Raw genomic sequence first — 22732 nt, 5'->3', positions numbered from 1 at the left:
AAAAATTTTTGTTTTTGTAATGCACCATTTTGAAAATTTGAGTGAAAGTCAAATACTTCTTTTTTAAAATAGTTTTAGCTTGTAAATCAAGATGTTGTTAACCATTCGCCGAGATTTCATACCATAAATGCTTTCGGGTACTGAGAGTTTGACCGGGGTGGTACAAAATTTTTGAATACTGACTATTTTAATTGGTAACCATGACAACTAATAGAATTTTTTTTTAAAAAAAAAATTTTTTCAAATTTTGTGACCTAGTCCTTTCTCAGTATATAGTTGGTTTATTGTTAAAAGAGTTATTTTAAGTAAAAAATTTTTTGAGGGGTGTTATACTTTAAGTTTTCCGCGACGAGCTATTCGCACTAGAAAAAGATCAAATATATATTTTAAGGTTTTGGGTTGGAAATTTTTTTGATCAACTGTGCTGTTACTTTTTAAATTATAAACGAATAGAAATGTATTTTTTTTAAATTTATTTTATCTTATTCAAGTGAGATTACTTTTGTAAACTTCATATTACAGTTATAAACTTAGAAGCTTTACACTTGATGTTTTACGTGATGACTTTCGAACAAACTACGTTTAAGGTGACATAAATTGCATAAATCAAACAGTTAATTGCATAAATCAAATTAATTTTAAATAGTTGCATAAATCAATTAATTGCATAAATCAAACAGTTTTAAAAAATTTCCATCTTCCTTCATTTTTTCAACACAGTTGCGCTGGAAAATAATAAAACGAAATTTATAATATCTTAAAAGAAACTTTTTGAAAAAATTTGATATTTGGTTGATAGAACATAAAACAAAAATTATTGCCGTGTGACTTATTCAGATTGAAAATAGGTCAATGGGTTTGCATAGCTACCTTCACTAGATGAAAATTTTAATAAGAAGTTTGAGGGCTTGAGTTAAATAGAGATGCATATTTTGATGACGCTTTGACAGCAGTGTCCAAAATTCATAATAAAAAAAATCTAGCAAAGCAGAACATGCCTTTCTCAATGATAGTTTTAAAGTCTCAAGAATAACTACATTAAAAGCTGTTGCAAGAAATGCATGGCTTGATACACCTAAATCAGATTCCTTACTTGATCTAACAAACTAACGAGGATTTCATCCTGATATGTTATATTTACAGGAAATGTAAAGTGCAGATCCTAAAAATAAAAAATATAAAAAAGAAGAGTTCTTAACTCATCATGGAGATTCAGGTTTTGAGTATAGAACTGCTTATATTGGTAGCAGAAAATTTGTCAAAGGTAAATTCAAGAATTGCATAATCTTTGTTTTACAACTTTCGAAGAATTAAAGGAAGAATATGCCACGGGTAAATCTGTACTTGTTTTTAACAGTTTAAGCATCTAGTCGATGAGCTAGCACTTGAAATCGCTCCTGCTACTTTGGAAGCCGTTACAGAGTCGTTTGATATATTGAACTTTATCATTGAAAGTATCAGGAAAGAAGGCATTCATTTTCTGGAGTTTTTTGGGTTGAGGATAAGATAGCTTCATTGTAAGATATGTTCAATAAAAGATTTGCAACCGGCGGAGATTTAACTGTTTTGTCCGACGCGATTTTTTTGTATTAGATAATCACAAGAATATGTTGAGGGGAATTTATAAAAAATTAGAAGATTTTACAGAATTTAAAGAAATAACGGAACGTTTAAACAGGGCATATTAATTTGCGCAATTATGTAAAAATTGAATTTATTTGATGAAAATTGTTGTTTTGAGTTTTTGATTATATGAAATAAATTCTGTATAACTTTGATTAATTTTCAATAAAAATTTTCTTTTTTATGAGTTAAAACATTATCTGATTTTATTTAATTTGTGCAAATGAAAGTTTTTAGATTTATGATTGTTATATTTGTTATGTTATCTGTCGTGCTGATTTTAAGCCGTTTTATCAACAAAACTTCGTCATCAACGTGTTAAAACTTTTTGCATGTTTTCATTAGGTTTAAAATTTTAAATTGAGAGTTTTAACTGAAATATAACTTCGACCACTTAAAATGATTGCAAAAGATGAGAAATTCGCTTGACAACATGTTAGAACTGACAGCAGAAATTGCAGAAAACAAGAAGTAGGGCATATTAATATCATATAATTGGAAAACGAGTGAAGAACTTGCAAATGATTTGTGTAAAGTTTTGACCGAAAAAGGCTATATACATATGATAGGCTACATATATAAACAGTTTGGGTTGATGACTATTTGTAAATAATTTGGATTGAAGAAATGAATGGCTGGTGTGTTAGAAAGTGAAATGGCAAAAGGTGTAGCAAACTCTGAAATTCATTTATTACTAATTTCAGAAGCAGAAAACGAGAACAGATATAACTGTATCAGCATACACGCATGCTAATTCATGCCGGAAAATAATCATACCTATACAAGTTGAAAATTATCTGGCTCCATCTTCTTACAAAATAGCTCTCTTCACTTTAGTGAACAAGAGGGAGGCATCAACTATATGCAAAAAGGAAGAAAATATGATGAATCATATCGGAAGAAGATGCACGATCAAGAAGAAGGATAAAAATATTTTAAGAGAAGCTTAAAAAATTCTTTTGTAAGTTTAATTTATATTTGAATTCATTCTGTTACAACAATCTTATTCCAATTTTCTTTTTCTCATAACTTGAAGGAAACTAAATCAATTTCTGGGTTTTATACAAAAAGACGCTTCTTTCAATAAGTTGTCATTAGTTGACGAGTTGTGTAAGTGAGTGTTCTCTCCTCAGTGTTTTTTTTTATTTTTTGTTTTGACTCTCACCTCTTGTCATCTCGAACAGCTTAGTTTGGAAGCGAAAGAATTTAGAGCGATTTGTATTAGGGGAACGTTCTTTTTGATTTCATATCAATACGTGTATTGTCACAAAACTTTAGCAGATCGGGAGTTTTTTCCAAAATTCAAACTAAAGCTATATTTAGCTTCTTTTTTCTGTAAACAAGGACTTTATTCGATGTTTCACGATAAAATCTTGACCTAAAGTTTACATAGTTAGCAACTTCTGTAAAGACGACTTCGTGTTAAATTACGTCATCCATCTTTGTCTTTCGTTCAATTAACTGCTTTATCTTTTTTAAACAAGGCGAGATATAATTTTTTTTTAATGCGTCAAAAAACTTTGCTGATGCACGAAGCTGAGAAGCTCAAATAAAATGCTCTATGTAAATGATGCAACAAAGGAAACGTATATTTCATTTACACAAATACTTTTTAAGGAGTTGTGATTTTCAGTCTTAAAGCTCTTACAAATATTTTAATTGTTGGTTGTTTTATCTCTAGATATGCAACTACGATAAGCAAACTTCTCAAAGTGAGCCACGTGTTCTTGTTCCATCTCATTGTCAAAAACATTCCAGGATTGTCTGTATTTAAAATGTGAACCATGATGTTCTAATTTGCATCATTTTTATTTTGCCTTTTTATTGTGCATTTAATCATCAAGAACTCTGTATTAAATGTTGTTTCACAATGAAGGCTCTTGGTTTCATAAGCAAAACTTCGAGAAGATCATTTTTAAGGGGAACGAAAAAAATGTTTTTTGTAGCGTTTAACAGATAAAATTGTCAGCTTGGAGGCTTTAGGTGAGGATTTCAATTTTAGCTTTTCCTTTGCGTTTAGTTCATGTTTTTTGAAAAGTTATAAATGCTGATACTTGTGCAGGTCAAAAAAATAACCTAAAAACTTAGAGATTGGTCATAATCGTCATAGCCTGAATGCAAAGACGTGAGCAAACCGGATACTCACAAAGGAAACATGATTCCATTCACGGTACAAATGAAAGCAAGGTGATGGTAAACGATGGTATTTACTTGTTCACCACGAGGATTGAATTTATGAAGCAAAATAAAACTTTGATTGTTTTATTTTTGAATCAGGAAAAAAGTTTACAACTTCCGATGAAATTATTAAGGAACATCGTGATATACTTTTAGTAGAAATTTTCTGTTTCGATTGGGAAAAAACTTTATGCAGTTCGAGCTCAGCAAGAGTTTCGGAGGCTAAAAGTTTCTGAGGCTAGATGTTTTAGCATTTTGCATTATTACATCTGGCAAAAGAAGTTGGTTTTATGAAAATGATAGAAGCACGGAAAAAGCATGGTTTCAGTTGTTTATTAATTGAAATCTTGTCTTGTGGCAATTACTGAATTATGCGTTTTTTTATAAAAATTATTAAATTAAGCGCATTTTTTATGAAGTTTATAAGTATTTTCTTTCGTTTTTGATAAATCAAATTTTTAGATAAATCATTTGGATATGAAACAGAGAGCTCCATGAATCCAAATCTAGTAAGTTGTTAGCTTTGTATGAAGGTTTTTATTTTTATACAAACATTGTTTGAATATTGTTTAATTGATTTTTAAGCATAAAAATCAGAAAATGAAGCGTATTAAAATCCTGTGGGAGTTTGTTTTTGAAAAGTTCAAAAACTTTTTGAGGTGAATTTGTATTATGAAAATTGATCATAAAACGTTTAAATTTTACAAAACAAAAATGTTATAAAAATCTTATTTAAACATAATCTCAAATGCCGCTGATACTTTTACGTTTTACGATTACGCTGATTGCTATTATTATTATATATTATTTTTTTATTCATATTTTGTGTAATTTCAATGTAAAAACTTATCTTTTAAGTTTATCGTTGTGAGGGGTGAAAGACATTTTTTTGGTCTTCTACTTGTGTTATTTCCTTTTTTTAAAATTAAAATTTAATTATTAGTATTTTTATTTAGAATTTAAATATTTTAGTATTTTGATTATAAATAAAGGTAAAGTAAAAATTCCAGGAGTTCCGTTCCTGTCAATTGCAGGGGTTCTGATGTATTGATATAATTGTAGGGGTTGTCCCAATTTATTCTATCCTCATTTGTTGTTATGGAAACTTTCTCACTAATTTTCTTAAAGTATGCAAAAATATACATATACATTCTTTATAGGCTTCTATAAACATTAAAATTTTCTTTTCTTTAAAAATTTTTTTCTAGGGGTTCTGATGCTAAAATACATGTTTTATCAATAGAGACTATTAAAATAAACGTTTTTTAAAAGATGCGCATTACTAACAGTGGCTCAGCATGGTATAGAGATAATTTCTTTATTTCGTTTCTTTGATATGAACTATTTCTCTGTGGTTTTTTAAAATATTTAATAACAAACAAAAAGCGTAAAAAAAAAAAAAGGGTAAAAAATATCTATATATTATTACAACAAAGAGTAGATTTTAAAACATTAACTATTTATTATCGAGCTGATCGATCATCAAATTCTCATTCAATTTTTTATATATTAATAATATATAAAAAATTGAATGAGAATTTGATGATCGATCAGCTCGATAATAAATAGTTAATGTTTTAAAATCTACTCTTTGTTGTAATAATATATAGATATTTTTTACCCTTTTTTTTGAAATGTTTAGAAAGTTAATTTTGATTCTATTTCAAATATATGTATTTGATTTAGTGGATACAGTTGTTTTTTTTAATATTATTAAAAAAAACAACTGTATCCACTAAATCAAATACATATATTTGAAATAGAATCAAAATTAACTTTCTAAACATTTCTCAGCAATCTTTATGTGGAGCGACACAACATTTACAACAAACTTTCAAGGCGCAATTCATCGCTAAAAAGATTTTAAATTTTTGAAACAATTTTGAGTGTAACAAAAGTTTGAGGCGAATTTGAGGCAATTCTTGATTAACTGACTTAGAAAATTCTTGATTGATTAAGATTGACGCAATTCTTTCTCAAACAGTTTTTCAATTCTTTCTCGAAAAGTTTTGGATTATGATGTTTCAATTTTTCTGACGATTAATTGCATGGATTTTGATCTTCTTTTCGTCAAACTTTTTTTTATTAAAAACAAATTCATTTTTTTCCTTATTGGTTAAAGTTTTTTTATCAACATAAAAGCCATAATGGCACCATATATTCAGTTGTATACTGATCTACGGACGAGGGCCACCGCAAAGTTTGAAAAGGAATGGTTTATATGGTACCAATTCATATGGTTCCAATTCATATGGTTCAATGGTACGCTAGACTATTGGTCTAGCGTAACACGGATCTGCAACCAGGCGGCGAACTCGAACTCAACAGGCGAATATGTGTTGGCCAGAGTGTTTTCAATATACTCAAACACTTGATGTATGACTGCTGATATAGCAGTCTTAAAGCTCAATATGGCAACAAGGCAAGCTGTCGGTATCGGTTGTGATACAACCGATACCAACAGCTTGTTGTTCCAGGTTGAGACTGAAGATGTCTACAAAGATATACAGACGCACTGATAGTCCATATTGTAACACAGAAAACAAGATTTCAATTCAAAAATGAATGTAGCAACTAACTCATTGCTGAGTCTGTTGCTTTTTGACCAAAAATGTACTCGATTCAGAAGGCCAGTTGTACCAGCAAACTCAAGGCCAAGTGTGTTCAACGAGCAAAGGTCAAAAAGGATTTGCGCCATTATAAGTTCAAGCATATTCTCGAGCGCAAAGAGTTTAAGCAAAAACAGGTAGTTTTAAAGAGCCACGGCCTTCACTTAGTAGTCTATGAGCAGAACAAGACCGGCTTTAGCCCTCTTGACACATAAACGAAGATCGCAGACGATGGTGTTACAACTAGAGCCTATGATCATTACCTCATAAATCGGAAACCAACGCTAACGCTTTGGTTTGAACCTGCTGCTGCTTTGGAGGTATTTCTTGATGAGAATCCGATCTGGTGGTTGGCTCTTTACAAACAGATCCTCTTCATGGTTTATCAGTTAGAGAGCGCGGGTGAGGAGCACAAGTACTTACACAGTAAACACTTATTGGGGGGAGATAAGGGGTGACACAAGGTGTGAGAATGTGCATAAATGTTAAAAAATGCCCGCTGCTTGCATGAATGTAAAGCTTATGAAAACCATAACACTAAATCTGTAGTAATTGCTATATTAACTGTAGAAAACGACAGATTTATCAAGATGGTTGATGTTAGTGAGCAATTTGAATTACTCATAATAGTTCTTTCGGGCCCAACAACTTTGTATTTCTAATTTTATCCTAGCTCTAATTTTTTCACATGTATTGAAACTGGTCAATATGTACTAACTCAAATACGATTTTTAGGTAGTAGATGTAAAATGGAGGCTTAAAGCCAATGGACCGCTCGGGTCACTGACGTCAAACCCTCATTTTAAATCTACTATTTTGAGGTTTTTTTTACAACATGTGAATCTTGTTTGTAACAAAAAATTTTCCCAACTTAGAATTTTTCGGAATATATCTAGTTGTAAAGTTATGTGAGAAAATATTAGGAGAGAATAAGCTTTCGATTTCACTTTTTATAGCCTAGACACAACATCACTGTTTCGGTATAAGTAAACGAGTGCGGTCGGTCCAGCCTGTCACTTAAGTATCACATGACCGCAGGAATTTTGGAAGTGATCAAAATTGTCAGCACAGTGCAAGGCAAGGCTTCATACTGTTTGCATTCCTTTACTTGAGAAAGATAAGCTGTCAAATAGGTAGGCATCTAGTTATCAACTATTACTTTTTGCTGACTGGAAGGTTACTGATTTGAGAAGGTTTTCCCAAACAGGGCTTGACTTAATTAAATTTGTTCTTCTAAGTTTCATTTTTTGTGTGATTATTTATTAATTATTGCACATTTAAACGTTTTTCAACTTTGAACATTTAAAAGGCAAAAAAGTTAACAAAACAATTTGTCATTTAAAATTAAGCAACTTACAACTGATTTACTAATATACAGACCAGAAAACAACTTTAGTTCATTTATAAGACAGCTTCTGATAACAATCTATAAAATATTTATAAAAGTCATTATAAAAAATTTATAAAGGTCTTCATAACAGATTTACAAAAGTTTTCATAAAGTTGCTTTAGGTTTTTATTTTTTTTTAAAAAAAACTAAGTTCATGCTCAAAAAACTTTTTCAAATGAAATAAAAATTTTGTTATGTGAAAAGATGCGCTCTAAACTTAAAATTTTTTCAAGTAGGTTACAGTATATTTACTCAAATCATATGTAAAAAGTCATTTAAAAATATCAAAATTATATTTTTTTACAAAATGCACTTGCTTTTGACACACTAGGCTCAATGGGTAACATTCGAGTTAAAACAATTGATGAACAAAGCATTATTGACACACAAGGAAGTAATAATAAACTAGATGATGTTACTGACCCTTACATGTCACCAGCAAGTTCTCACTTGTAACCTAACTTTTTACATTAAATTTTGATCACATTTCTTTCTAAGTTATGAATTTTAAATGATGAAAAGCATTTAATAAAAATTTATCAAAACTGTTTAATTACAAGTTTTACACAAGATTAAAGTTCTCTCTGTGTTTCTAACTTAAATTTTAAGATATTAAGATATAATCTTCCCTTAAAAAAGTTGATTTGAACAGTGTTAGTTTATTAACATACTTCCTTATATTGCAAAACAAAAATGGAGGTTGCATAAGTTAAATTTTTTTTCAGTTGAAGAGAAATTCGCTTAGAAAATTACAGATAAACTTATGGAGAGTTTTTAATGTCTGCAAATACAAATTTAAAAAAAAAATTTTTTTCTTCTGTTTTTATGATGTGACAGAACTCTCAAAATGAATTCCATAATGTATAAAATGAATTGATCAATAACTAATTACGCAAAACAATTATTATAAACTGGCTATGTTAATATATTGATAAATCCTACAATTTTAAAAATCAGAAGTGAATGTTTCAACTATCTTATATATTTTTTTCAAAGTTACAAGCAAATTAAACTTCTAAAGGGCCAAGCTACTTCCAAAGCATGCTTCAAACCTCAGATAAAAATCTGGGTTTTTAATAATCTGGGAATAAAATAACATTTGAAGAAGATTAATTTTGAAAATTATTTCTTTCTATTTATTTTTCATTTTATTTGTCAATAGATCAATCTTAATGCCAGAAGAAATATGTTTCTAATATTCAAATTTAATTCATATTAACAATTTAAAAATTGATGAAATATAAAAATTGTATATTTTTTAAATTACTATTTGTCTAAATAATTCGTTAACAATCCTAATCACCTGGTTTCAGGGGTGTTGATGCTCTTTGACATGCTTACTTATACAACATAAATCAACAAGAAGTTCATCACAAAAAACAGTTGTGCAATAGAAGACCTTTTTTTTTGTTAAACTTCTTGTTACATCATGTTGTATTTGTTAGACTTACGAAGTATAGTACAAAATGTATAGTTAGCTTGAAAACAACGATATTTCCTTAAGAAGTGTAAAGAAGAACTGTAATCAAGAAAAGCTAACAATTCCCCTCTTGCTTACACATATAACTTACACATATCTTATATTTATATTTTCAAACAATCAACATTTCCCACTTGTTTCTATTGATTTAGTTGCAATCAATGATTTTTTTTTTCAGTAAAACCATTCAGTAAAATCATTTATATAACATCATCTTGAACTTGAAAAGTCTTGGTCACATAAACTTTGCAGTAACATGATTCCCTTATAGTCAGTAAAATGTATTATTATATTTTATATACCTTGTTAATTGCTTTAGTAAAAATAAAAATTCTTTACCAATCATTTAAGTATTGACTAAAAAATTTAAGAAGATTGATTTATCTTCAGTTAAATTAAATTCAAAGCATTTACAAACCTGATTTTTTTCTAGTAGCCTTTTATGTGAACAAATGTTAAAATTTCAGTTTGAAGAAGATTAATTTTGATCAATTTTGAACAAATTTATAGCCAATACTATTGCTTGGCAATTAATCTGTTCAGTGTTTTAGTCTTCAATCTTTTTATCACTGAATGTGAGGAAACATGCTCGCTGAATTTAAGGAAAATGATCTAATTTTCAAATCTTAACAAACAACAAAAAATTATGAAAAGTAAATCCTACAGATTACTTAAACTTTTTTATTTATTTTAAAATTGTTCATTCTGATGACCTGATGATTTATATCTTGTGACCTCAAGCTTCTTTTTAGTTGCAGGCTAAAATACTGTTTAGAAATTTAAAAGCAAATTAAATGAAGCAGAGAACAAAATACTGAATATTTTTTATTTATAAAAATGCTCAAAACAAGCAGAATGCTTCATGTTTTTTAACCATTCAGCGACAAGGATTTTTTTTAACATGAATGCAAGAAACCATTTTTTTTAACAAAAGCCTAGTTGTTGTGAATCACTAAAATATGAAGTTTAAAAATTATTTTTAACTTGTATATTATAAATTATAACCTATTTACAATAAAAAGAGCTTCTTTTTTTTTATTAAGTTTAAAGTTAAGCTAGAACTTCTTTTTCTTTTTTTTTTCTTAAAATAAAGTGCTTGCTTTTCTCCTTAATTGTTGCTTATTGCTTACAAGTGAACATAAAAAAGATTTGTGGAAAAGTTCAGTTGTTTGAAAATTATTTGAAAAATATATGAGTAACTTAAAATAACAAATAAAAATGTTTGAATAACACAAAGAAATGTTTGAATAACATAAAGAAATGTTTGAATATTCTCATCAAAATACTCTATAGATCAATTCTACATTTTTTCTCAAAAAAAGTTTGGCAGGTTTGTTCTTTAAGAAACTGTCTATAAAATGTTTATTCTTAATCTCAGGTGTCACTTTATGTGGTAGTTACTCTTTCTCTTCAGTGTTAACTCTAGTTATAACATCTATTAGTATCATTTCTTTCCTGGTCCAGAGTCAAGATTTGAACTTACTAAGTTTTCAAATTTTTTTATTGAATATTATTGTACATTAAACATTATAAATCCAACAAAACCAATTTCTAAACTAATAATCCAACAAAACTAAACATCTAATATAGGAAACTTTTGTTGGAAAAACCAACAAAAGTTTCCTACATTAGATGATTTAGCAAAAGCAATATACAAGATTAAAAGATTAGACTTGATAAGAGAGATGGAAAAGTTCTCAAGTAATAAACTTATTTTTTTAAAAAATTTGAAGTAAAATAATTTGTAGAAATTTTTTTACTTTTTTTATTCTTTTTTCTAAATCTGAAAATTCTCTGAAGTTTATAAACATAGTGAAAAAGGTTTTTTAATTGTTGTTCTCCTGAATTTTGCTTTTTAGAAAAGAAGTTGAGGCTATTTTTACACAAACAAAATTTTTGAATAATTTGCTCATTTTTGATAATGCACTTTTTAGATAAATCATTTGAGAAAGAAAACCCCCTGAAGCCATCCATTGAAGAAAAAGAACGTAAGTTATTAGCTGTGTAGAAGTTATTTGGCAATATGCAACATCTTATTGTTTGAATATTTTTAAAATATTTTTAAACATAAGATCATTCTATTATCATCATCATATTGTAATATTTCCTATTATAATATTTTTAGTTTTAATAGATCACATTGTAATATTTTTAAACATAAGATAATATTGTTATTACTTTTGTCATTATTATTGCTATCATTTTTATTCTTGTTTTTCTGTTATTAATACTGTTACTATTTAATTTTTTTTTTATTAATATTGTTATTTTCATTATTGTTCATATTATTATTACTATTTTTAATATTGTTATTATTATTTATTATTATCATTATTATTTATATTATTATTATTATTATTATTATTATTATTATTATTATTATTATTATTATTATTATTATTATTATTATTATTATTATTATTATTATTTGTAGTCTTTTTAATATTTTTATTGTATTTATTATTTTTATTAATAACTAAAGTAAAAAAACAAAGAATAAACAAATATTTTTTAAATGTAAAACATAAAATAAATAATTGTTTATAAAATACAACAAAATATTATGTGAAATAATTAAATGAACTGCACTAGAAGCTCTTACTAGAATGCTCTTTTATATTGCATTTTTATTTTCTTATATAATGCTATAACAAATAGATAATATAGGAATAAGTTAAATTGACTTCTATGAAGGTTGAAAATTCAAACAGTTGAAAAAGTGGTGTTCAACAAAAAGTTTTTTATGGACAATTACCAAATATAAATATATTCAGACGTTCTTTTTATAATTTGATTTTAACCAACTAAATCAATGGAAAAAGACCATTCATTGGATTATCTTTTTCCATTGATTTTGAAATAGCCCAACCAGCAAATACAACTTCTGAAGAACTATTTGAATTAGTGCAAGCTTTTTTAAAAAATTAAGGAAATTTTTTATAAAAAAAGATACAGTTTTTTAATACAAAGGTTATAATGATGAGTGAAAAACAGTTGAGTGTAAAAATTTTTTTTCTTTGTTTAAATCTTAAACACATAAATTCTTTATGAATTTGTAAAGATCCAACTCTTCTTCATGAGATTATGACTTAAACAAAAAGAAACTAAGCTTAAAATCAGATATATTTTTAATGATAAAATTTTATTTTGAAAATAAGTTATAACAAAAGTAAACTTAATTATTGTCTTTGAGGAGAGTATTGATTAGTTTTAATTATTTTTAATGAAATTATAAAATGTGTAAAAATAAAAGTAAAGTTAAGTCTCATCTCCATTTTACAACAAGTTTCTCTAATTAAAAAAACTTCTCAATATAAACTTATTCAAGAAGTTAAGTTTTTCTCTAGAAAGAAGTTTTTCTCTTTTTTCATTTCATATTTCACAGATGATTAACTTTCCCATTAAAAAAGAAGTCTTTTGAATTGTTTTTTTAAAATAGCATATGTTTTGTGAAAATATAAATCAAGCTTATAACAAGCAATATTTTTCAACATTTTTTAAGACATTCAACATATGTAGATATTAAACTTATTTTAACACAAAAAGTTTGAATGTTTAATTACCTTAGGGATAGCATGAAAATTTTTTTCTATCAAATGTAAAGTTTGCTACCTAAGTATATATGTATTTATAGTACCCTAATAACACTGTAGTTATCAAATGTGTCCCAGAAATTTTTTTTTTGTTCCTTACATGCAAATTTGTAGTGATTTAAAGTAACATTTTGGGCATCTCAAAGGGTCATGAAGTTTTTGTAAAAGTGGTACAAATTGTGCTCAATATACCTGAATTAAAATTATTTTAGGAATTAAAGGTTTCTCTAATGATAGGTTATTTAGAAGCAATGAAAGTCTCTTGACTAGTTGATTCTACTGTACAACAGAATTGATGTAAAAGGAAGTAAAATTCCAAGCATAGATAATATTAAAGTCATAAAAAGCTGTCGAGATTCATGATTTTTTACAATGTAGTATTTTTATATTTACTTACTTGACATTTTGTGCATTTGGTGTAAATATAATTGTCATGTGACCTGGTACTAGGCAGACATTTTTCATTTTTCAAACATCCTTTGTGTTTTTTAATATTTGAAAATAATTATTACTTGGTTTCTAACATTGTTATTTGTTGTTATATCCATAACCCATACATATTATTGAACCAGTGTATAGCTTGTTTGGTTTTTATGATTATATTGCTTAAATATTACATTCATATAACTGTGTTCATCTGTTTTAAATCTAATAAAATAAAAGTGGTTATAGATCAAGAGTGATACTAGCATCTATGATTAACAAAATAGCTTGCTGCACATTTTCAACAATACTTTCAAAAAATACAGTTCACCAAAAATGGCAGAAATTTCAAAACAGATAAGGGAAGAATTCCAAGCCAGCAAAACTGTTGTACACTGAGATGTTGCCTGATGTAACTGGAAAATAAACTCAGCAATTGGATGGATTGCCAGTTTTTTTATCTTCTCTTACTTACAGAACAAATCAACTTAGCATCAAATAAAGATTAGCAAATGTTGTGCATTTATTAATTGCATAAAATGTAACAACTCAAACACATGAACAGTATTTGGGTTAGCACTATGTGATACATACAAAGCGTGCAAATGCCTAAAAATGTTAAAAAGTTATAAAGTGGTTAAGGAAAAACTCATCAGCATTACTACCCAGCTGTACAAATTAGCTTAGTCTAAATACAAAATTAAAAAATTACCATTTAAAGAATGATGAGTTTGTTATCCCTACAATTGTGTTGTTTTGTAGACTATTGATGTAAAGATGATAGATAATAAATAGAAAAACATATTTGAATTCTAATGATAAAAAGTTGTCTAACAGTGAAAAACAATCAACAGTAGGACACTGATTTGTAGAAAGTTTCAGAAGGCATTAGCTTGCAAGAAGTTCATGAACCTTTGAGGATCCCTAAATGTCAATTAATTAATGTAAAAATTTAAAAAAATGAGTATGTGCAACACTTTTCAAAAAAAAATATTTTCTTGCTTATTTTAAGACACCATAGTAGATGTTAAGGGTCTGTTTAACATTTAAAATTTTACAAAAGTTCATTCCATCATAAGGTGGGAAGGTTTCTATCAAAAATGACAAAATTAATTTCTTATTTTAGTAAGAATGGAATAAAACTTGATTCTCTTTCAAAAAAAACTACAAAAAAAGTTTTAAATGAGTCTAAAAAAATTGATGTGAATAATTAAACTGAATAAATGAAATCTATTTACATTTTTAATAAATGTGTATATTATTTATTCCAAAATTTATATATAAAGGTATTTTTGAATATATTAAGTTTCTTTCCAAGATAGCACATCTGTTAGTGGTGATTATTTAATGATGTGGGTTGTTTCATGGATGCATATTTTAGTGCAATTTTATTGCAAGAGATGTTTTTGGAAAAAGTTTTAATTTGCATGGTTATTTTAATTTTAATAAATTTACTTTTTTTAATTTATTCAAGAGATGAAAACATAGAGCTTTAATTAACTATAATTGGACATCAGTGATATTGATTTTATGAATGTTTGTAGGTTCAGTACATTAGGTTTTTTTTTCTAGTATTGAAATTGATTCTTACCTGGTTCCTAAGATTGATTTAAATGGAGATTGTAGGCTACAAATGAAAATGCTTTAGTTTTACTAGTACTAAAATTAAGTTGATTGTATCAAATGCAGCTAAAGGGTAATAAAAATACCTTTCTTTTTAAATTCAGTAAAACTTTAATCTTCATAGCTTACTGTTACTTGTTCTCATCACAGTTCAATTGAAAAGTTGAAACAAACTAAAAACTGTTACTTGTTCTCATCACAGTTCAATTAAAAAGTTGAAACTTCCTGAAAATGCTTTGTTAATAACAACTTAGGTTGTTATTAACAAAGCATTTTCAGGAAGAACTTTTACAACTTTACAATATTTTAAACATTTCAAATCTCGTTTTTGTCTCTGATTCAACTTATAGCTCAATATTTTTTGTAGTAACAGTATTTCATGGTTTTCATGAAGTAATAGATACAATATTTTTAGTGACTTAGTTTTTAAAGTTAAAGTATTTTCATTTTACCATTTCTCATTATTTTTCAAAGTGCATAATTTGAGTGTTGTTTTTTTATTGACACAGTTTTAACAATGCTATAGTTGAAACAGTTATAAATGAATAATATACACAAACGCATTTGTTAATGATGCATACAAATAATTATTAAAAAAATTCTAATTACTAAAAAAAATATTTGTTTTTATTCTGATTATTATTCTATTTGTTAAAATTATTGTTGTTGTGTTGTTGCTAATGTTGTTGTTGTTGTTGTTGTTGTTATCATTATTGTTGTTATTATTAGTGTTGTTGTTATTATTATTATTATTATTATTATTATTATTATTATTATTATTATTATTATTATTATTATTATTATTATTATTATTATTGTTATTATTATTATTACTATTATTATTATTATTATTATTATTTTTATCATTATTTTTATTATTATTATTTTTATTATTATTATTTTTATTATTATTATTATTATTATTATTATTATTATTATTATTATTATTATTATTATTACTATTATTATTATTATTATTATTATTTTTATCATTATTTTTATTATTATTATTTTTATTATTATTATTTTTATTATTATTATTATTATTATTATTATTATTATTATTATTATTATTATTATTACTATTATTATTATTATTACTATTGTTATTATTATTTTTATTATTATTTTTATTATTATTATTTTTATTATTATTATTATTATTTTTATTATTATTATTATTATTATTACTATTATTATTATTATTATTATTATTATTATTATTATTATTATTATTATTATTATTATTATTATTATTATTATTATTATCAATTTTATTTTTATCATTGTTATTATTATTTATATCATTATTGTTTTATTATTAATTTTTTATTGTTATTATTATCATCATTATTAATGTTGTTACTACTGCATATTTTTTAAATTTAGTAATAAACAATAATTAATCTGTAATAAACAATAAACAAATCTACAATTACAGGACTTAAGTAAAATAATTCTGCACTTAAAAAGTAATAGAATTTTTTCTAATAATTATAACAGTATAAAAGCCAAACTTTTTATGAAAGAAATTTTTGTATTGTTTTATTTTTGAAATGGTTTTTGTAAAACTTGAGTCATTGAGACATTGATCGATATAACTTTGCTTGTATACCTTTTACTTAAAAGAATAAGGATGGTGTAAGTGTAAGAAAAAGTAAAAAAAGTTGAAAAAATAAATAAAAGTAAGGGTAATATAAGAGCAAGATACAAACTATGAAATAATAGCAGTTCATATAAATGTTACCTCAGGTAAATATTCTCAGTTAGTTATTAAAATAAATGTGTATTAGGTAGAGAATTAAGTAAATGTGTATTTGATATTTTAAACTTTAAATATTTTTGGATTTTCAAATCTAAAATCATAAATTTACTTTTTTCAGAATCTTTTGAATTCTGCATAAAAATAATAAAATCAAATATCAAAAATAAAATCAAATGTAATAAAATCAAAATCAAAATGTTTTTTTAGAAACAAACTTCAATAAATAAAAGATGAACAAATAAAGATAAGTGTAAGATATAAATAAAAGGTGAACAAATAAAGATAAGAACAAGATGCAAAATATAAAATGATAGCAATTAAATAAAATAGCAAAAAAAAGTCACCTCTGGTAAATAAATAAAATATTCTCAGCTATTTATTAAAATAAACGTGTATTAGGAATCCATTTTAAACTATCTATGGATTTTCAATAAAAGTATAAAATCATAAATTAATTTTTTTTTCAAAATCTTTTAAGTTCTGAAAAAAAAGATCAGTTTATTATTTTATATTTATTCTGAAACAAACTTATTAAAATCAAAAAGGAAATGTAAAGTAAAATTCTTTTTTTGTTCTTTCAGAGATGTGTGATGCACTGAAAAAGTTATATCTTAAAACATATGGAAAAATGGATGAAATTGTGCACTTATTAAAAACGCCAGCTAAAGTTGAACTTTTAAATAAGTTCATTGAATTGACTGTAGTTGATCAAGATGAAGTGGAAAAAAAATACTGTATTTAATGCTGAGCGAGAGTTGTTTCTTAAGAAACAAATGACGTATAAGCCTATTGAGTTTGATGAAGTATTTTCAAAGGAATTATCCTTACTCTTGATATCTGGTATTGCTGGTATAGGAAAAACCTGTTTGCTTAGGAAGTGCTTACTTGATTGGGCTAATGGTACCTTATGGAAAAATGTAGATCTTGTTTTTTATCTTGAATGTAGAAAGTTAAATCAATATCAAAATATATGTAACATAAATGAGTTGTTAAAAGTTTTCTACAAAGATATTTTTCAAGAGTGCAATGTTTGTGAGAATTTTTCCCTTTTGTTTGTGATAGATGGGTTGGATGAGTTTGCTCACTTAGATAAATTAATAAAGCATAATCTCCTTAATCCCAGCAAACAGCCCATCATTAATGCATTAGCAGAAGTATTGAATACTCAAAAACACAAATGTGTTGTTGCTGGAAGAGTTGGAGCTATATCACAATACAAAGATAAAGTAACAGAATGTGCAGACAAGTTAAACATTCAAATAATGGGTTTTAATGAAAATGGAATTAATGAGTATGTTGAAAATATTGGTGAAAAAAAAGAATGCATTAAAAATGTTCTTAAAGAGTCTTACAATGCTAAAGCAATGGCATCTGTTCCTTTTTATTTATCAGCAATGTGTTCAATTATTGCTGAAAGTGATTCTTATTCTTTCAACACTATGACTGAGTTGTATTGCTCTATTTTTTTATACTTTTTTCAAAAACACATTTGCAAAACCAATGAAGCAGTTCATAAAATAATTCAAAATGAGAGAGACAAGCAACATGTTTTAAGAGTTTGTAAAGTTGCATGGGAGTTGTTCAATCAAGATAAAATTCTTTTCTCCCAAGAGGAAATGAAAGGGATTGTGAATGACTTTGATGAAGTTGAAAATGAACTTCTGGGTTTCATTGAAAGAGTTGAATCACAACTGGGTTATCAATATCAGTTTGCTCACCTTACTTTAATGGAGTTTTGTGTTTCAGTTCATGCACACATTTATTTGAGTCCTGACGAGATTATAAGTAACAAAAAGTTGCATAGCTGTTTGCCTATGATCTGCGGACTAGCAAATGAAAACAAAAGATGTTTTGTGAGATTACTTGGTAACTTAAAGAATTCATATGAAGAAAAAAGTATGTTGCTTAATGCTGTACTTGGTAAGTTCAATTAAAATGTTAAAGAAACATTACAACTTTGTTTGAGCTTTCATCATAAGTTTATTATGGTTATAATGAGTTTTATATTTGTTTCCCTTAAGTTTTCTTTAATTACATAGAACTTTAGTTTTATGCTGTTTTCCCTCATTTTAGTGTTTTTTTTGATTAAGTAGTCTTAAGTGGTCAGTTATTTCTGTTGAAATACACCTCACAGTTGGATATTAAAGAGCCATACATGTTTCTTCTCAAAAAAAATTAACTCTTGACTTGAGCTTATACCCTTTGAATTCCCTTTTTTATGAACTGTGCCCAAATTTATTTGAGTACACAAATATTTAATATAGCAAGAAATACAATTTTTTTGGCAGTTGAACTTAATTTTTAGTTACTACATTCTTTTGTTGTTGTTTTTTTTTTTCAGTTGATTGATAGTTTTAACTTAAGAAAGATAGTAAAGTTAAGTTACATTAAAAAATTCATTAACTTGAATAACACATATATCAAAGATAAAATAAAACAAAAAATCTCACAGGTAAAACGTTTTTGTTTAATTTGTGCATTTAGATTTGATTCAAGTTAAATAATTTTTTAGCATTACTTTTAAATATGTTGACTGACTTAATTAAGTTAAAAATATCAATCAACTGAAACAAAAACAACAAAAAACAACACAACAAAAGAATGGTGGCTACCAAAAAATTTTAATCTTTAACATATACAATAGAATAAAACAACAGTTTAAGGAGGATAATTTATTCAATATTTAAAAGATGTTTCTTATACAATATATACAATATGTATTTTATTGATGTATATTTTTGTTTTTATGTAAACAGGGTCTTAATATTATCAACAGTTTGAGATTCAAAGAAGTTGACTTTTGAAATTTTGCTCTACAAAAGTCTGATTTAAATATCTAAAAAGTTTTAATTTTTAATTTATGTTTAGTTATGTAATTATGTAAAGCTTTCAAATACTTTTATCTCTTTGCAGCTCAATACTTCTGGAAGAACCTCCCAAATATATTTTATGTAGCTTCTAAAAGCATAAAGTAGCTCTAGAGGAGACTGACTTCATACTTTTTCAGATTTGATTGAAATAATGACTTAAACCTATTGCAACTTTTAGTTAAGACTTAGTAAGCTTTTAATAAACATTTTAAATGTCTAATAAAATATTTTTAATGGCAATCGCAGATACTATTGAAAAAAATTTTTTACAGCTTGGTTTTTTAATTTGTACTTATTTTTCTTCAAATGAATTAAACTGTTTTTTTTAGTTTAGAGATTGCAGCATTTTAAAAGTAACACACTTGTTGTTTATTTCAAAGTTCATTTAGTCAAAACAATTAAATTCAAAAAGCATATATATAAATGTAATCAAACATTTGATAAAATAATGGAAAATACCAATTACAAAGAATATATTTTAAATGTTTGTAAAATTTCTTGGTATTTGTTGAATGAAGGTAAAATTGCTTTTTCTCCTTAAAGAATTATTGTATTGATTGACTGATGAAAAAATTGATGAACTGTATGGTTTCATTGAGAGAATTGAATCAGATAGTGGTTATTTATACCAGTTTGTTCACCTGTCCTTAATGGAGTTCTATGCTGCTATTTATGCAATGACAGACAACAAAAGGTTACGTAGTTGTATACCAATAGTCTGTGGACTTATTAACAGAGACAATGGGTGTTATGTCAGTTTTTTTGCTGATTGGGGTAGTCCATTTAAAATAGAAGATTTGATTTTAATGATTTTTAAAAGTAAGCTAGCTTAATAGATACTTATTCTTATTGTAAATACGTTAGTAGAAGTATAGAAATGGTTCAGTGAATCTTTTTTGTCATCTGTTTATCTAGAATCTTAAACGGTTTTGGTTTTTGGTTTTATATAGAATCTTAAATGGTTTTTCATTTTATTGAAACTTGTACAACCACTATTGATGTTTGCTGGCTAGAAATGAAAGTGTATCAAAAAAAAAATGTTTAAAGGAGAATTTAATCTAAAATTATTTGAACTTGTCTTTTAAAAATATATATTTTAAAATGTGTGAATATAGTTGACTATGTTATAAATTTGTATATGGTGCCGCAGTGATCTGCAAAGTTTGTAGATTCAATTAGCCTCAGAATATTTTTTTTTTTTTCTAAAAATTTTTTTTTCTATTTGCTGCAAATGGAATAGCAAGTTTTTATTAATTGAAGATGCTTTGTATTTATATTTTTATTTAAACTTGTTCATTTTATAGCTTTTTTTTATATAGTTATATATATTATATAGTTCATTTCATAGTTTGTTTTTTTTCTAGACTTTGATAAAGATATCCAGTGATATTCAAGTAAAAAGATCTCCCTGATAGAAAGTTTAAAATTTTGGATAAAGATAGATTTTTTTTATCTCTATCCAAAATCCTATAGTATAAACGTTTGATTATAAGTTCCAAGCCTTGTGATTTAAATTTCAAATAAAATTTAGCCTTAAAAATTAACTAGTTTATAACTTAATGCATGACAAAATCTTTTTTGACTCCAATGGTCTTAGCTAACCAGCTTTAACATGCTAAAACTTCATACACAAAATCTACTGTGACTAGAAGTAAATGAAAAATTATTATTGCCACAGCAACCTTACCATATGAGGTTACTTTCGAAAATAAATACGTAAACTTCAGCTCATCAATACCAGACTTGATTTTGAATCCATCTTCAAATGTGTGCAACAGAAAAAACTCTAGAGTTTTAATTTGATCCCGGATATTTCTAAGAACTCTTCACAGTGTCAATCGACTCGGGAGCGATCTGCGCCGGTCCAATGATTCGTCAGCAATTACGTCACGAATAATACCTGTCTATCTGACGTCATCATAAAATACAGAGTAAACCTGGTGAGAACAATATCATTTTACCTTACTAAATCTACGCAAATCCTTTTGCAAAGTTTTTCTTTTTTTCATCGCCTACTTGAATATTGCGTTTGTTTGCTTATCTTGCCAAGTATATAAATATTGAGGTATTTTGCAGAACTTGTAAATACTGAGATATTTTGCAGAACTTGTAAATATGAGATTTTTTTGAGATATTTTTCATATTAAAAAAAAAAGCGAGTATTTTGGCATTAAATGTTACATCCAAAAATAAAAATCTCTCTTTAATGCAATCTCATTTAAAACTTACTTTTCATTTCAATTTTATCTTTGACAACTGTGAGGGGATTTTGTGAAAGGGGTGACAATTGCGAGGACCGGGTTTTTGTGAGTGCGGTGATTTATGAATAGCGCGAGAAGAGAGTGTGAGGGCATTTTTATAAAAAAATTTTACAAATATAGATGATAATGTTAATACCGATAATAATATGTAATCAAAGTTAAAATTTTTCTCTTGCCACCCTTGGACTCATGGCCAAAGTATCTTTCTACTTTAGAATTATTCTCATTTCGAAATCTTCTCTCTCTCTCTTTTTCCAAAAATCTCTTTTTAAAATCTTTCTCAAAAAATTCGCTTTGATTTTCTCATAAAATCTTCCCATCAGATTCTCTCTAAAAATCTTCTCATAAAGTTCTCCAAAAAGTATCTGCTTGATTTTCTCAACCGTTTTTTTTCCATGTGTCTGCAGATGTTTCTTAAATCAAGTGTTGTTCTAGTCATAGCAGCCGAGAGAAATTTTGAGCCCCGGGGAAGTTTTCTTAAGGGGCCCTCATTATGATTAATTACATACCCAGGACCAAAAGAAGCGTACTTTGGGCATTGAAAATTAAAAATAAAAGTTAATTAAACCTTTTAAAAGTCAAAACTAATTAAACCTTTTGAAAATTTTTTTTAAAAAATTTGTTTGTACACACACGGAGCCCCGGGAATCTTCCCCGTCCACCCCCACCCCACCCCCCTCTCGGCGGCCATGGTTCTAGTATAGACAATTGATTTTATCTTTAAGTCCGTTTAGTGCTTCTTAGTCATTTAACAGTTAAAATTGAATTTCTGGTCGTTATTGCGAAAACAGTCTAAAACTTTAAGTTTAAGACTGTTTTCGCAATAACGACTAGAACGACACTTGATTTAAGAAACATCTGAAGTCACATAGAAAAAAAAACGGTTGAGAAAATCTACCAGATACTTTGAGTATGTT

At 26.5% G+C, this 22732-nt stretch overlaps 1 protein-coding gene across 4 annotated transcripts; it reads left to right on the top strand.

The window, feature by feature from the left end:
- The first annotated feature begins 1891 nt into the window (after positions 1 to 1891).
- LOC149893826 (NACHT, LRR and PYD domains-containing protein 12-like) lies at positions 1892 to 21750 on the top strand. 4 transcript variants are annotated; one of them, XM_090076405.1, is made up of 7 exons: positions 1941 to 2584; positions 3305 to 3606; positions 4264 to 4310; positions 7367 to 7543; positions 11215 to 11268; positions 17266 to 18604; positions 20919 to 21750. In XM_090076405.1, the coding sequence occupies exons 6-7, from the start codon at positions 17398 to 17400 to the stop codon at positions 20939 to 20941; spliced, it is 1230 nt and encodes a 409-aa protein (XP_089932531.1). In that variant the 5' UTR covers positions 1941 to 2584; positions 3305 to 3606; positions 4264 to 4310; positions 7367 to 7543; positions 11215 to 11268; positions 17266 to 17397; the 3' UTR covers positions 20942 to 21750. The 4 variants fall into 4 exon arrangements, with proteins under 4 accessions (XP_089932528.1, XP_089932531.1, XP_089932530.1 ...); XM_090076404.1 differs by lacking the exon at positions 20919 to 21750 and adding an exon at positions 19598 to 20899; XM_090076403.1 differs by lacking the exon at positions 20919 to 21750 and adding an exon at positions 20098 to 20897 and having other exon boundaries at positions 1962 to 2584.
- The last annotated feature ends 982 nt before the right edge of the window (positions 21751 to 22732 follow it).

Source organism: Hydra viridissima, unplaced genomic scaffold (assembly GCF_058129835.1).
Source record: "Hydra viridissima isolate aposymbiotic clone 2 unplaced genomic scaffold, HvirCarnegie_v1 scaffold_1, whole genome shotgun sequence".
In the NCBI taxonomy this organism is placed as follows: Eukaryota; Metazoa; Cnidaria; class Hydrozoa; order Anthoathecata; family Hydridae; genus Hydra; species Hydra viridissima.
Note: the sequence above shows the minus strand (reverse complement) of the source record. Positions and strands in the feature narration are given on the sequence as shown.

Coding starts and splice junctions, on each gene's coding strand:
- LOC149893826 (XM_090076402.1), top strand. CDS start 17,398: ATGAAGTGGAAAAAAAATACTGTATTTAATGCTGAGCGAGAGTTGTTT. Junction 18,605..19,597: donor GTTGCTTAATGCTGTACTTG/GTAAGTTCAATT, acceptor ATCTCTTTGCAG/CTCAATACTTCTGGAAGAAC.